At 39.9% G+C, this 15,732-nt stretch overlaps 1 protein-coding gene and 1 long non-coding RNA gene across 3 annotated transcripts in view; one reads left to right on the forward strand and one right to left on the reverse strand.

Moving 5' to 3' along the window:
• LOC6032072 (protein artichoke) overlaps window positions 1-15,732 on the forward strand; it is a 39,867-nt gene that overhangs the window by 12,536 nt on the left and 11,599 nt on the right. For both annotated transcript variants that reach the window (XM_038259727.1, XM_038259734.1), the window contains exon 2: window positions 1,764-1,930. In XM_038259727.1, coding sequence (XP_038115655.1) covers window positions 1,818-1,930 — 113 coding nt within the window. In that variant the 5' untranslated portion in view covers window positions 1,764-1,817. The remainder of the gene's footprint in view (window positions 1-1,763; window positions 1,931-15,732) is intronic.
• Window positions 13,123-14,457, reverse strand: LOC119768758. The gene is made up of 3 exons (XR_005278210.1): window positions 14,363-14,457; window positions 13,685-13,733; window positions 13,123-13,597 (listed from the first exon to the last, which is right to left on the reverse strand). It is a non-coding gene; the product is annotated as an uncharacterized LOC119768758 (long non-coding RNA).

Here is a 15,732-nt window from a genome sequence, read left to right on the forward strand (position 1 = left end):
TAGTTTTTGTGGAATAACATCGATTGCATTTTATCACAGCCTAAATTAAAAAGCAAACTGAAACCAAAGCAATTGCGTATCGCGTTTTTGTTAAATGTGGGTTGATTTGGCTGAAATTTATTAAAATCAAAAATTCTAATATTTTTTTATGCTTTGCATAAATTTGCTCAACTGTGACATTTTTCCTCGTTCAAGTAGAAAGCCCTCCTCGCTGTGAAGTAATGTTCACCCATGTTTCATACACACCGCACCGATGCCCTTTCAGGAAGAGTCGAAAGAGGCAGCCACAAAAACCACCCATGGCATAACCCTCAGGGAAAGACACCGTACCACCATAAAACCGTACCGCGCACTTTATCGCATGTTGTAGCTCATTTTCGATAAGCGGAAAGTGTCCCCAGCGACATTATATGCAACGCACACTGGCCGGGGCCCCAGCCCTGCGAAATAGACCCCCCCCCCTCCCCCTTTGCAAAGCAATGCCATAAGAGCACCAACTATCATCATCACTTGTGGCGAGAAGTTATGCAACGCGTGTACGAGATCTTCTGAAACAGGTTCCGACTCATCCGAGTAGGCCTCGCGATGCTGAGCTCCACCAGCCTCAATCAGACGGCTCGAGAAGAAGGGGATTGGAAGGTTACTTTGATGGCCTTTTGTCTTGTGTATTAACCCTTTATAGGAAAGCGTTTTATTTGCCGGCCAAACATGGCACACTTGGATATCTCTTGCGAAATCTCTTGTAGTGCAAGTGGCTGATGAAGATGCTGCCAGCAGAGACAAATTGATTGATGCTGCGCGAGTGAGTGAGCGCGCGCTCGCGTGGTTTTAGCGAGGACATTCCAAGAGATGTCTTCTTTTTACGGTTTGTCCGTCTGAAAACGGTTGACCACCACCGAAATGACGAGGAACGTGTGAAATGGCGCAACTCGCGTGGCTCTCCCTGCTGATGCCACTCGTTTATGAATATACTTAGAGCTAAACAAATTGATAATGATGGACGCAGGCCTTAGCCTAGGCTCGAAAGCCACTGAGGTGAGGTTGGGCAACTTGAGATCTGCGATTATCATGCGAAGAAGAGGACTTGGACGACGGTGCGACATCAAGTGATTTCGTAATCAACGCGGGTTGGTCACCTTGCCGGAGCTCTTGCCACGATTGATTCCTCAATGGAATGCCATTCGGCAAAGGGTTCGGAATGCCATTCCGAACTCTGTAGTGAGATGAAATCTCCGCTTCATCTACGTGAGCTAAACGGACGGAACGAATTTTCTCACCACGCAGATATTCATCCATCCATCATCAACTTTCGCACGTGTGTTGATGTGTCAGCCCCCTTAGCCGTCTGTCTGTCTGTGTGTGTGTATGGTGGGAGGTGTATTAGCCAAAGTGCATGTACGCGGGCGATTTCGACGGATGTAATTACGGGAAGCTCAAACGGAGCGGAAAACCGAAAAAAAGTATGAAAACCTCTCCTCCGCACATGTTGGGTGGAAAACGCAGTTAACGAAAAAAACAACAACAAAATCAGCAACAATAATAGGAAAAACCATAAATACGAAAATATCGCGCGCGCGCCGGTAAAAGTGCAATCGGAAATTATCGTTTCTCAACACATGCTCACTCACGTGTAATCGCCGAAAGAAAGAGAGTTTTACAGTTTCATTAGATGGATTAGTCTAATTAGTCGCGCACTATTGATCCTGGCCCCTCAACTGACAACTAAATTTTCGCAACAAAAAAAAAAACACATCAATTTGTAGGTGGTGCACCGACGACGACTCGTCAATACAAATCAACACCCGCCGAGCCGAAACATGTCGGCGAGATGGCTCTTACTGTTCCTGACGACGGCCGCCGCCATAGCCTGCTACGTCCACGCGTGGCGACCCTGCCTGGAGCTGGACGCGTCGATAAAACTACCCTGCCGGTGAGTGATCTAGTAGTCCTAAGGATTAGGTGATAACATTGAACTTCTATTCTAAAAACATTTATTTTTTTGGCCTGTGTTACCGATTAAAAGCATGCATTTTCATCATGTACCTTATGTTTTTGCACCTTGACCTTCGATTACAGCTTGTAAGAAAACAACCAGAAATCAATTTGTTGATTTCACGAGTTTTTTTTTGAAAAGGTCCTATAAACAAAATTTTAACTTTTTGGGTGTTTTTAATACCCCTGACTCAAGGCGGTTCTAATAACACCCAAAAAGCAAAAATTGAAAATTTTGTTCATAGGACCTTTTCAAAAAAAAAAAAAAAGCTCTAGATTTCATGCCAAAAGTGAGTATATTTCTTCTTTTTTGAACACAATATCTATGATTTTAACTCATCCAAAACTCATTAATTTTTCGAAAAACTAAATAATACGAAAGTCTCGCATTTGTTTAATTGAATTGTTACAGGGTGGCCACGATAACGGGACAACGTCGAAAATTTACCAACATTCAAAAAGGTCGGGAATAAGTTGAGAATTCGCGTTTTTTGTCAAAAGTCGGGAATTCCAAGCATATTTTTTTAAAAAATATAGTCTAGTTCTAGTTTAATGTATACTCAAGAAGTCATTAATAATAAATTAATAAAATTTACAATATATTAAATAAACTATATATAGTTTGCATTTGCACATTTTTTTTCTTATTTTCCTGACAAAACTGCGGGACAGATAAATATGCCTAGATATTTAAAAAATGAATCAGGATATTGGATATTTTGATAAGCTTCTGATTTTTTATTTTTTATAATTGTTCAAGTTTTTTTTCTCTGCACCGGAATTATGGATGTTTTAATTTTTTAGAAATTTCAATAAATATGTGTTAAATTTTTTTTTTACCAAAAGAGTGAAGAAAATTTATATATATATTTTTAAATTTATTTACTTTTTTTCAACCTTTTACTTTATATCCTGATCCAGATTTGAGAGGCCACCCTGTTTAATAGTTGAGCAGTTCTCACAGATTTCGGTAATTTGATTTTTTTTTGTAATTCGTGAAATTTTCCGATCTTTTCGAAAAAAATATTTTCAAAAATTTTAAACCAAGACCCACTTTTTTAAAGTTTTTTTTCTCTGCATCGGAATTATGGATGTTCTAATTTTTAAGGAATTTCAATAAATATATGTTAGATTTATTTTTTACCAAAAGAGTCAAGAAAATTTATATATATTTTTAAATTTATTTACTTTTTTCAACCTTTTACTTTATATCCTGATCCAGATTTGAGAGGCCACCCTGTTTAAAAGTTAAGCAGTTCTCGCAGATTTCGGTAATTCGATTTTTTTTTGTAATTCGTGAAATTTTCCGATCTTTTCGAAAAAAATATTTTCAAAAATTTTAAACCAAGACCCACTTTTTTGAAGGGCGTAATATTGAACATTTGGCCCTTTTGAAATGTTAGTCTTCATTCAAAAAAATTGAGAATATTGTTTTCGTAAAGAAAAAAAATCGCGAATGTCGGACCATTAGTTGCTGAGATATCGACCCTCAGCAACTGAGGGTCAAATCAACAAAGTTAAAAAAGCAAAATTTAGAGAATTTTCTCAGCTTTTCAAAAATATTTTTTTCAAAAGTGGCAAACATGTGCACTAATTTAAAAAAATGAAAAACTGCGACAATTAGTTACCTAAAAATGGCTTCAACTTGAAAACGGTGTACTTTATCAAAATTTCACTAATGTACTTTTTGATTGCAAGTTTGATTTTACATCGAAAAATAAAGTTGAAGTTTTTTGCGACCAATATTTCGATTTTTTGAAATAATCTGTATTGATTAAAAAATTCATAACTCGGTTTTTTGCACAACTTGGAAATTTGTGAAAAGTTGGCATTTGATGTCCTCTAAAACATATCAAAATATAAAAAAAATTAAAAATAGTGTTTTTTTGCAAATCAAATTTCAATGACAAAAAGTTAAATAAAAAATCACCATTTTTTTTACCGTGTATCATTTTCCTTTAAAAGATACAGATTTTTGAATTTGCATACATTGTTTTTGCATGGACAGCTGCCAAATTTGTATGGAAAATTATATGGACAAACTAATGATGCAAAATTGCTTCTTTGGGCATACCGAAGGCACCAAAAAAGTTTCAGTCGGATTGAAAAATACAAAAATTAAAATTCTAAAAAAAAACCGATTTCGTAGAGATATGCTCAGTTGTTTTTGGAAATATCGCCAGAAAAGTTGTTTTCCCCTTATTTATTAAGAACTTGAATTATGTGGTTCAATTCAAATAAATTATACATAAAAAGATAGTGTAAATCCAGTAATTGTAAAATCATTGTTCTGAATCCCGATTTTGTATGCCAATCTTAATGGAGCGATACAAAGTTTCAACAATATTTGAAACGTCCTTACAGGCTGTTGTAAATATTTTTCTAAGTTTTAGTTTCCCTCCCCGAGGCCGAAAATTCAGAGTAAAAAAATTTGTTTTTTTTCCAAAAATATCAAAATTTCAATGTAATCAAACAGCTGAAAACAAATTGAAGTGCATTTCGTTGCGTTTATAATCAGTTTTAACATGTTAATTCAAAAATATTTTGAGTTTCTGTGAATTTTAGTTGTACAGTACCGCAAAAAAAAATTGTTTCCATAAAACAATATTTTCTTCAAAACTTACAATTTTTGAATACTAATTACACTACTCGACAAAACAAAACTTGTGTCAAGGGATTGACGATATCTCATCCGTTCCTGAGAGAAAAGGCATCCCCGAATCCGATGCATTCGACAGAATTTGATTTTATGTCCACGCGGACTGATGCAAATCTGGTAAATTTTTTAACATAAAAAATCGAACAATTTAAAAAACCATGCGTCTCCTCCCAATTATATGAGCCATCTACAAGAATATGGAAGCGCCTGGTGCATAGCCATTTCCTTTAAGCACAACGGAAACAACCAATACAAATGTATAAAAAGTTGTCAAGTTCTCGGGGGTCCACAGCTAGCATTTTTGTACGATTATAAAAATAAATATTAAAAGTTTAAAATTAATTTATTTAAAAAACATATTTTTTGATTTATTTGTTTACTAAAATTTTATGTATCTTAAAGGTCTTAAAGGTCATCCAAGGACTCCCTGGAGTTAAGATCTACGAGTCTACCGCCGTAACAAGCAAAAGGTCGTGAGATTTTGACCCCGGATCATGTGCGTATAGCATCAATGGATATGGTAGACTACTATATGAATGTGTTGGGATGTTCATGGTCATCCAAGGACTCCTGGAGTTAAGATCTACGAGTCTACCGCCGTAACAAGCAAGAGGTTGTCGGATTTTGACCCCGGATCATGTGCGTATAGCATCAGTGGATATGGTAGACTACTGTATGAATGTGTTGGGATGTTCATGGTCATCCAAGGACTCCCTGGAGTTAAGATCTACGAGTCTACCGCCGTAACAAGCAAGAGGTCGTCGGATTTTGACCCCGGATCATGTGCGTATATCATCAGTGGATATGGTAGACTACTATATGAATGTGTTGGGATGTTCATGGTCATCCAAGGACTCCCTGGAGTTAAGATCTACGAGTCTACCGCCGTAACAAGCAAGAGGTCGTCGGATTTTGACCCCGGATCTTGTGCGTATAGCATCAGTGGATATGGTAGACTACTATATGAATGTGTTGGGATGTCCATGGTCATCCAAGGACTCCCTGGAGTTAAGATCTACGAGTCTACCGCCGTAACAAGCAATAGGTCGTCTTATTTTGACCCCGGATCTTGTGCGTATAGCATCAGTGGATATGGTAGACTACTGTATGAATGTGTTGGGATGTCCATGGTCATCCGAGGACTCCCTGGTGTTAAGATCTACGAGTCTACCGCCGTAGCAAGCAAGTGGTCGTCTTATTTTGACCCCGGATCTTGTGTGTATAGCATCAGTGCATATGGTAGACTACTGTATGAATGTGTTGGGATGTTCATGGTCATCCAAGGACTCCTGGAGTTAAGATCTACGAGTCTACCGCCGTAACAAGCAAGAGGTCGTCGGATTTTGACCCCGGATCATGTGCGTATATCATCAGTGGATATGGTAGACTACTATATGAATGTGTTTGGATGTTCATGGTCATCCAAGGACTCCCTGGAGTTAAGATCTACGAGTCTACCGCCGTAACAAGCAAGAGGTCGTCAGATTTTGACCCCGGATCATGTGCGTATAGCATCAGTGGATATGGTAGACTACTATATGAATGTGTTGGGATGTTCATGGTCATCCAAGGACTCCCTGGAGTTAAGATCTACGAGTCTACCGCCGTAACAAGCAAAAGGTCGTGAGATTTTGACCCCGGATCATGTGCGTATAGCATCAATGGATATGGTAGACTACTATATGAATGTGTTGGGATGTTCATGGTCATCCAAGGACTCCCTGGAGTTAAGATCTACGAGTCTACCGCCGTAACAAGCCAAAGGTCGTGAGATTTTGACCCCGGATCATGTGCGTATAGCATCAATGGATATGGTAGACTACTATATGAATGTGTTGGGATGTTCATGGTCATTCAAGGACTCCCTGGAGTTAAGATCTACGAGTCTACCGCCGTAACAAGCAAGAGGTCGTCGGATTTTGACCCCGGATCATGTGCGTATAGCATCAGTGGATATGGTAGACTACTGTATGAATGTGTTGGGTTGTTCATGGTCATCCAAGGACTCCTGGAGTTAAGATCTACGAGTCTACCGCCGTAACAAGCAAGAGGTCGTCGGATTTTGACCCCGGATCATGTGCGTATAGCATCAGTGGATATGGTAGACTACTGTATGAATGTGTTGGGATGTCCATGGTCATCCGAGGACTCCTGGTGTTAAGATCTACGAGTCTACCGCCGTAGCAAGCAAGAGGTCGTCTTATTTTGACCCCGGATCTTGTGTGTATAGCATCAGTGCATATGGTAGACTACTGTATGAATGTGTTGGGATGTTCATGGTCATCCAAGGACTCCCTGGAGTTAAGATCTACGAGTCTACCGCCGTAACAAGCAAGAGGTCGTCGGATTTTGACCCCGGATCATGTGCGTATAGCATCAGTGGATATGGTAGACTACTATATGAATGTGTTGGGATGTTCATGGTCATCCAAGGACTCCCTGGAGTTAAGATCTACGAGTCTACCGCCGTAACAAGCAAGAGGTCGTCGGATTTTGACCCCGGATCATGTGCGTATAGCATCAGTGGATATGGTAGACTACTGTATGAATGTGTTGGGATGTTCATGGTCATCCGAGGACTCCCTGGAGTTAAGATCTACGAGTCTACCGCCGTAACAAGCAAGAGGTCGTCGGATTTTGACCCCGGATCATGTGCGTATAGCATCAGTGGATATGGTAGACTACTATATGAATGTGTTGGGATGTTCATGGTCATCCAAGGACTCCCTGGAGTTAAGATCTACGAGTCTACCGCCGTAACAAGCAAGAGGTCGTCGGATTTTGACCCCGGATCTTATGCGTATAGCATCAGTGCATATGGTAGACTACTATATGAATGTGTTGGAATGTCCATGGTAATCCAAGGACTCCCTGGAGTTAAGATCTACGAGTCTACCGCCGTAACAAGCAAGAGGTCGTCGGATTTTGACCCCGGATCATGTGCGTATATCATCAGTGGATATGGTAGACTACTATATGAATGTGTTTGGATGTTCATGGTCATCCAAGGACTCCCTGGAGTTAAGATCTACGAGTCTACCGCCGTAACAAGCAAGAGGTCGTCGGATTTTGACCCCGGATCATGTGCGTATAGCATCAGTGGATATGGTAGACTACTGTATGAATGTGTTGGGTTGTTCATGGTCATCCAAGGACTCCCTGGAGTTAAGATCTACGAGTCTACCGCCGTAACAAGCAAGAGGTCGTCGGATTTTGACCCCGGATCATGTGCGTATAGCATCAGTGGATATGGTAGACTACTGTATGAATGTGTTGGGATGTCCATGGTCATCCGAGGACTCCCTGGTGTTAAGATCTACGAGTCTACCGCCGTAACAAGCAAGAGGTCGTCAGATTTTGACCCCGGATCATGTGCGTATAGCATCAGTGGATATGGTAGACTACTATATGAATGTGTTGGGATGTTCATGGTCATCCAAGGACTCCCTGGAGTTAAGATCTACGAGTCTACCGCCGTAACAAGCAAAAGGTCGTGAGATTTTGACCCCGGATCATGTGCGTATAGCATCAATGGATATGGTAGACTACTATATGAATGTGTTGGGATGTTCATGGTCATCCAAGGACTCCCTGGAGTTAAGATCTACGAGTCTACCGCCGTAACAAGCCAAAGGTCGTGAGATTTTGACCCCGGATCATGTGCGTATAGCATCAATGGATATGGTAGACTACTATATGAATGTGTTGGGATGTTCATGGTCATTCAAGGACTCCCTGGAGTTAAGATCTACGAGTCTACCGCCGTAACAAGCAAGAGGTCGTCGGATTTTGACCCCGGATCATGTGCGTATAGCATCAGTGGATATGGTAGACTACTGTATGAATGTGTTGGGTTGTTCATGGTCATCCAAGGACTCCTGGAGTTAAGATCTACGAGTCTACCGCCGTAACAAGCAAGAGGTCGTCGGATTTTGACCCCGGATCATGTGCGTATAGCATCAGTGGATATGGTAGACTACTGTATGAATGTGTTGGGATGTCCATGGTCATCCGAGGACTCCTGGTGTTAAGATCTACGAGTCTACCGCCGTAGCAAGCAAGAGGTCGTCTTATTTTGACCCCGGATCTTGTGTGTATAGCATCAGTGCATATGGTAGACTACTGTATGAATGTGTTGGGATGTTCATGGTCATCCAAGGACTCCTGGAGTTAAGATCTACGAGTCTACCGCCGTAACAAGCAAGAGGTCGTCGGATTTTGACCCCGGATCATGTGCGTATAGCATCAGTGGATATGGTAGACTACTATATGAATGTGTTGGGATGTTCATGGTCATCCGACTCCCTGAGTTAAGATCTACGAGTCTACCGCCGTAACAAGCAAGAGGTCGTCGGATTTGACCCGGATCATGTGCGTATAGCATCAGTGGATATGGTAGACTACTGTATGAATGTGTTGGGATGTTCATGGTCATCCGACTCCAGTTAAGATCTACGAGTCTACCGCCGTAACAAGCAAGAGTCGGATTTTGACCCCGGATCAGCGCATCAGTGGATATGGTAGACTACTATGGATGTTCATGGTCATCCGACTCCCTGAAGATCACGTCTACCGCCGTAACAGCAAGAGGCGTCGATTTTGACCCCGGATCTTATGCGTATAGCATCAGTGCATATGGTAGACTACTATATGAATGTGTTGGAATGTCCATGGTACTCTCGTCGCCGAGTCGTCGCGATGATCAGGTAGCATCAGTGATATGGTAGACTGTATGTGTTGGGATGTCCATGGTCATCCGAGGACTCTCTGGTGTTAGATCTACGAGCAAAGGTCGTCTTATTTTGACCCCGGATCTTGTGTATAGCATCAGTGCATATGGTAGACTACTGTATGAATGTTGGGATGTTCATGGTCATCCAAGGACTCCCATGAGTCTACGAGTCTACCGCCGTAACAAACAATAGGTCGCCGTTTGGCTTAAGTGGTAAGCAAGGATATACGCACAAGATCCGGGGTCAAAATAAGACGACCTCTTGCTTGATACGGCGGTAGACTCGTAGATCTTAACTCCAGGAGTCCTCGGATAACCATGGACATCCTAACACATTCATATAGTAGTCTACCATATGCACTGATGCTATACGCACATGATCCGGGGTCAAAATCCGACGACCTCTTGCTTGTTACGGCGGTAGACTCGTAGATCTTAACTCCAGGGAGTCCTTGGATGACCATGAACATCCCAACACATTCATATAGTAGTCTACCATATCCACTGATGCTATACGCACATGATCCGGGGTCAAAATCCGACGACCTCTTGCTTGTTACGGTGGTAGACTCGTAGATCTTAACACCAGGGAGTCCTCGGATGACCATGGACATCCCAACACATTCATACAGTAGTCTACCATATCCACTGATGCTATACGCACAAGATCCGGGGTCAAAATAAGACGACCTATTGCTTGTTACGGTGGTAGACTCGTAGATCTTAACTCCAGGGAGTCCTTGGATGACCATGAACATCCCAACACATTCATATAGTAGTCTACCATATCCACTGATGCTATACGCACATGATCCGGGGTCAAAATCCGACGACCTCTTGCTTGTTACGGCGGTAGACTCGTAGATCTTAACTCCAGGGAGTCCTTGGATGACCATGAACATCCAAACACATTCATATAGTAGTCTACCATATCCACTGATGATATACGCACATGATCCGGGGTCAAAATCCGACGACCTCTTGCTTGTTACGGCGGTAGACTCGTAGATCTTAACTCCAGGGAGTCCTTGGATGACCATGAACATCCCAACACATTCATACAGTAGTCTACCATATGCACTGATGCTATACACACAAGATCCGGGGTCAAAATAAGACGACCTCTTGCTTGCTACGGCGGTAGACTCGTAGATCTTAACACCAGGGAGTCCTTGGATGACCATGAACATCCCAACACATTCATACAGTAGTCTACCATATCCACTGATGCTATACGCACAAGATCCGGGGTCAAAATAAGACGACCTATTGCTTGTTACGGCGGTAGACTCGTAGATCTTAACTCCAGGGAGTCCTTGGATGACCATGGACATCCCGAAGTACCCATAGACCTTTGAGATACATAAAATTTTAGTAAACATATTAATCAAAAAATATGTTTTTTAAATAAATTAATTTTAAACTTTTAATATTTATTTTTTATAATCGTTCAAAAAATGCTAGCTGTGGACCCCCCGAGAACTTGACAACTTTTTTATACATTTGTATTGGTTGTTTCCGTTGTGCTTAAAGGAAATGGTTATGCACCAGGCGCTTCCATATTCTTGTAGATGGCTCATATAATTGGGAGGAGACGCATGGTTTTTTTTAAATTGTTCGATTTTTTATGTTAAAAAATTTACCAGATTTGCATCAGTCCGCGTGGACATAAAATCAAATTCTGTCGAATGCATCGGATTCGGGGATGCCTTTTCTCTCAGGAACGGATGAGATATCGTCAATCCCTTGACACAAGTTTTGTTTTGTCGAGTAGTGTTATTGCAAACCAACTGAATAATTCAATTTCATGCCTTCAATGTAAATATTGCAATGTTGGCTTGTTATTTCAGTAAGCATATTTTTTATTTTTACGAAATGAGTTAAATAAAAACATTAATGTTTTCAATTGTATGAGAATATTTAATTTGAAACTCTTTATAACATATGTTAGTAAAATATGATGTAAATTAATCTGGTTATGCATTATATTGTGTTAAAATTTTTTTTTCAAGTTCATTTTCTAATTCCTGCTTGCATTCTCCAAAGTTAGACAAAAAACAAAAAAAAAATCACCTTGCCCTGACTTTACCGCCCAAGAATGCCGAACATTGATTCGACAAACATTTCCCTTGTCCGTGCAATTAGTGGCGAGTTATTTGAGGCGTTTTTTCCCTCGCTGTTCCTTCCCAACCGAAACCGACTAAGCCCGGCGTAATTCGGCCCAAAAAGCCCTTGAAATTTGAATGGAAGTGTGCTGCTGCGTTTGTTTTTTTCGACAGCACGTCGTGATTTTCTCAAAGTCATCCTTCAGCGAGCTGGTCGTCTACAGAGGGTGGTGGTGAGCTGTATTAGGGCATTAGTGAGGAGATTTTTTTTTGTTTTTTTTTTTGGGAGTTTTGCTGGACGGACATTCACTTGGCGCAACGTCGTCGTGCGAGCCCTGTGTGGGATGATGGGAAACCTATTCGTTGAAGGTGAACGAACCGAATGGTTGTGACCATAATTGGGGATAAGTGGCAGGATTTGAATAATGGAGATTTGTTGTTATTAGGTTTTTGGTAGTTTAATTTCTTCACATTGAATCATACTTGAGGAGAAAAAAGATTCGCACTTCTATAACCATGCAAATTTATCGCGAGAAGAGGACTGTTAATCTTGCCGTGGAATGTCGTTCGCCTTGAAGGCAAAATGTGAAATGTCCATCGCACAATCTCTGACAGTCGCAAGTATCTTCCTCTAAGCTCGTCTTCCAGAGATTATCATATGAAGGGGAAAAGTTGTTCAGGCGACTCATCAGAACTCATCTTTGGCCTCATTAGCAATTCTATGTGATATTCGATGCCCCTTCTTCATAAGGAAGTGAAGTGATGAAAACTGGTCCAGCCAGCAGCAGCAGCATCAGCGTCAGCATCTACCAGAAATCAAGTGGGTGTGTTATAAACCGAAAAGAAGTATCCATTTGATGTGTTGTCCTACCGGTTTCCTACGGCTGACTGCACTGCATTCCAGCTATGAGCTACTTCTTGAGTCTTGGTGGACACCTGAAAATGTGTTTTTTTTCTGTAACCCTTTAGGCATTCATATCCACGGGTACCTACTGGCTTAAAAGTGCACTACTATTCCCCGACGAGAACATTTCCTCTCACCACATAATACCACCACCAGAGAGGGGCGTGATTTATGGTCATCTATGGACCATGTATGATTCACTTTAAAATACCTTTTCGGAGCGTGTCAAGGGAAAAAAAAGTCCACGGACAGCCTTCAGTGACCGACTCTGGCCACCGTAAAACGAGCATAAAATCACCCCGAAAAAGCATGCAGCCGAAGAAGTAAATATAAAAAAACCGTTCAAACCTTAATTAAATTCCGACATTTTTACATGCGCTTTACACCGAGGGGGTAGTTCGTCAGGGCCGATGCTCATCTCGCGTTAAAAACTTTATCCACTAATCACGGACAACCTGCGCTGGCAGCAGCACCGTGAACACAATATAATCTAATCAACTCGTGAGCGTTTTGTACGGCACTCAAACGGCTAAAAACAGAAGAAATTTTGCAAAGCATGCCATGGAGGCGCCTCGGGTTCCTTGGCGTCACGTTGAGGCTTGTTGACGCGCGTTTGTTCTTAAATTGGTAGGCGACGAGTTTTCAGTTGCTTTTCGCGTGCGGGAAAGGAGGAAAATTTGGTGATTTAGGTAATATTTCGGCACAAAAAAAATAAAAGTCAAAAAAAATATAGTTTGATTTTCTTTTTATCACAGACGAGTTGCGGGTTGTTTTCGAAATGGTACTTAACCGTTAGATGTTGTACGGTGGAGACGAGCATAAAGTACCATTTCGTTGTGGATTTACTCAATTTACAATACTTGTTCGATCTTAAGCCAAAGATTTACCAATTATGCTGAAGGGTCTTCAGATTACCCGATGTTTATAATCGGTCCGAAAACCCTTCCAACCCGGGGCCATTTTGACTCGCCGAGCCAGGTGCTAGGAAATCTCCAGCTGATGTTATTAATAATCCTTGTCAAAATGTTGCGGTTGTTTTACTGTTGGTCGACGGTTGGTTCTATATCATCGTCCGCTTCGGCTTTATCGTTAGTTTGGTCCACACCGGTCATGTCGTTGCCAGTCAACTGATATATGCGGCTCAGAAGACTTTCAGGAAGGTACAGAATGACAGGTACGGATCCCACGACAATCGTCAGTTGGGCCTGAAATGTACAAAATTAATAAAATTAATGATTTACTATGTCAAATAATACTTGATCGGAAATTAGAATTCACTCTAGCAAACTTACAATCCCGAGGTTGATTTCACGTGCCATTGTATTTGAGTCAGATCGCACACTAAGAATTGAAAAAAATGAAAAATTATTAGCTGACTTGAGAGTTTTTGCAAATCGAATACACTGCCCGCATATACATTTTCATCAGTTTTATGCAGAGAACGTGAGAACAAGAGAAATGATGAATTTTCTTTCGTAAATATTCTAGTTTTTTTTAAATGGAAAGAAAAAAACCAGCTTAACAAATCCTATTTCAATTGCCATCACCGTTTTTTTAACGTTTTCCACCATGTCAAAAACCAAACTGATTTGACCAATACTAGTACAAGCCGAGGGAAAAAAGTTCAAAGTTTTACCTGCAGCTCACTTTCGTTTTCGTTTCAAGGTCAAGCATATGTGAGTTCAAACATGGCGGACCTGTTGCTGTAAAATCACAATTTTTTACTTATGAAATGAATCTTACCGTTAATAACCATTTTATTTGGTGTCACTATTTCTACAAAATTGTTTAACAACAAGTATAACTCATGACGAGATCAATTTTAAACAAAAGATACTAAAATCAGAAAAAATATGTTTTTTCATAGATTTACATCAATTATTTTATAAGCGATTAACGAACAAACATTTACGCATCGAATAATTGTAACGAAGTTGAATAAAAAGCTAATTTAAAATAATAATACTCACAGTTTTGGAAACTGAGTAAATCCACGTCAACTACGCTTGCGATACTTCGCTCGTCTGATTTTCGGCAAAATATTGTTTTGACATAATGACTCATATTTTTGGGGATCGTTTAGAGATGACGTAACACAAGTTTATTTTTATCTTAACATTTCTCCTTAAAGACGTAAAGCAAAATTTGGATTACTTTTTTCGATCCAGATTTATCTAATGCTTGTGTCGTGTGATGTAATTCATGAATGTTCCCAGTACACACTTGGAACAAAGTAGTGACTTATCTTTTTTTTACACCCAACAAAGTGTTTGTTCCTAAAATGTGTATTTTTTTGTCAGAGCTGAAACACGGTAAATTGCCTTACATATAAATCAATCGATTTTTTAAAGAAATTAATGCAAACCGTAAAACGGAGTGACATGGATTTTGTTGTCTCATAATATTTGTTTAAGGGGTTACATACATGTAGAAAATCACAATATTTCTTAATTCCGAATATTTATTAAATCCTTTACAAAGATGAATTCCAATCACTCCTGAAAGTTTAATTGAGATATGTCATGATTTAAGTGAGTAGAAGACTATTTAAGTTAAAACTTTTGCCATGTGCAAAGCGGACTGTCAATCTTTGTGAGCGTTTTTCTCGGAACACCGAGTTGATTTCCGGGTGCCACGATATCTCGAGATGGGATAGATCAAATTGGTTGAAATTTGGGGTGCAGACTCTCAAGACATATTCCGTGTGCATGACGAAGCCCGATTTTGAAATTTGGATTTTTTTGAATAAAAAAATCAAAAACTGACGAATTTTTATATGAAAAACACGAAAATATTTTTTTTATTTTTTTTATAATCGGCCTTCGTCATGCACATGGGACAGGTTTAATGAGTCTTCACCAAAAATTTTGAGCCGATTTGGTCAAAGCAGTGTTGAGATATCGGGCACCCGTTTTTTGAAACTGCTAACATCAAATAGCTATATCTCAGCAAATATACAACCAAATGTGTTCCAATTTATTTTATTGATAGATGAACCAACCTCTGAAATTTTTGCCGATTTACATAACCCTTAAACAATGTTACAATTTTGTTTAATCAATTAAACCAATTTGAAATATGAAGGTATTTTTGATTCCGTTTCAACAATTATTTTAATAAGAAAAAACTAACTGCTTTTAGCTTTTAGCTTTTAGAAAAATCTGAAATTGCAAAATTTATTTCGATTTGTAGTTAATTGTCACAGAAAAAAATCTTTCTTCTTATTTTTTTAGATACATTCAAATTCAGCGACCTCAAATTAGATGAATTTGGGTTTTGAATGTCAAAAAAATATTCAAAAAAGTTATTCGCCGTCATATTGTCCGCCATTTAGGATAAA

Source organism: Culex quinquefasciatus, chromosome 1, assembly GCF_015732765.1.
Source record: "Culex quinquefasciatus strain JHB chromosome 1, VPISU_Cqui_1.0_pri_paternal, whole genome shotgun sequence".
Lineage (NCBI taxonomy): Eukaryota > Metazoa > Arthropoda > Insecta > Diptera > Culicidae > Culex > Culex quinquefasciatus.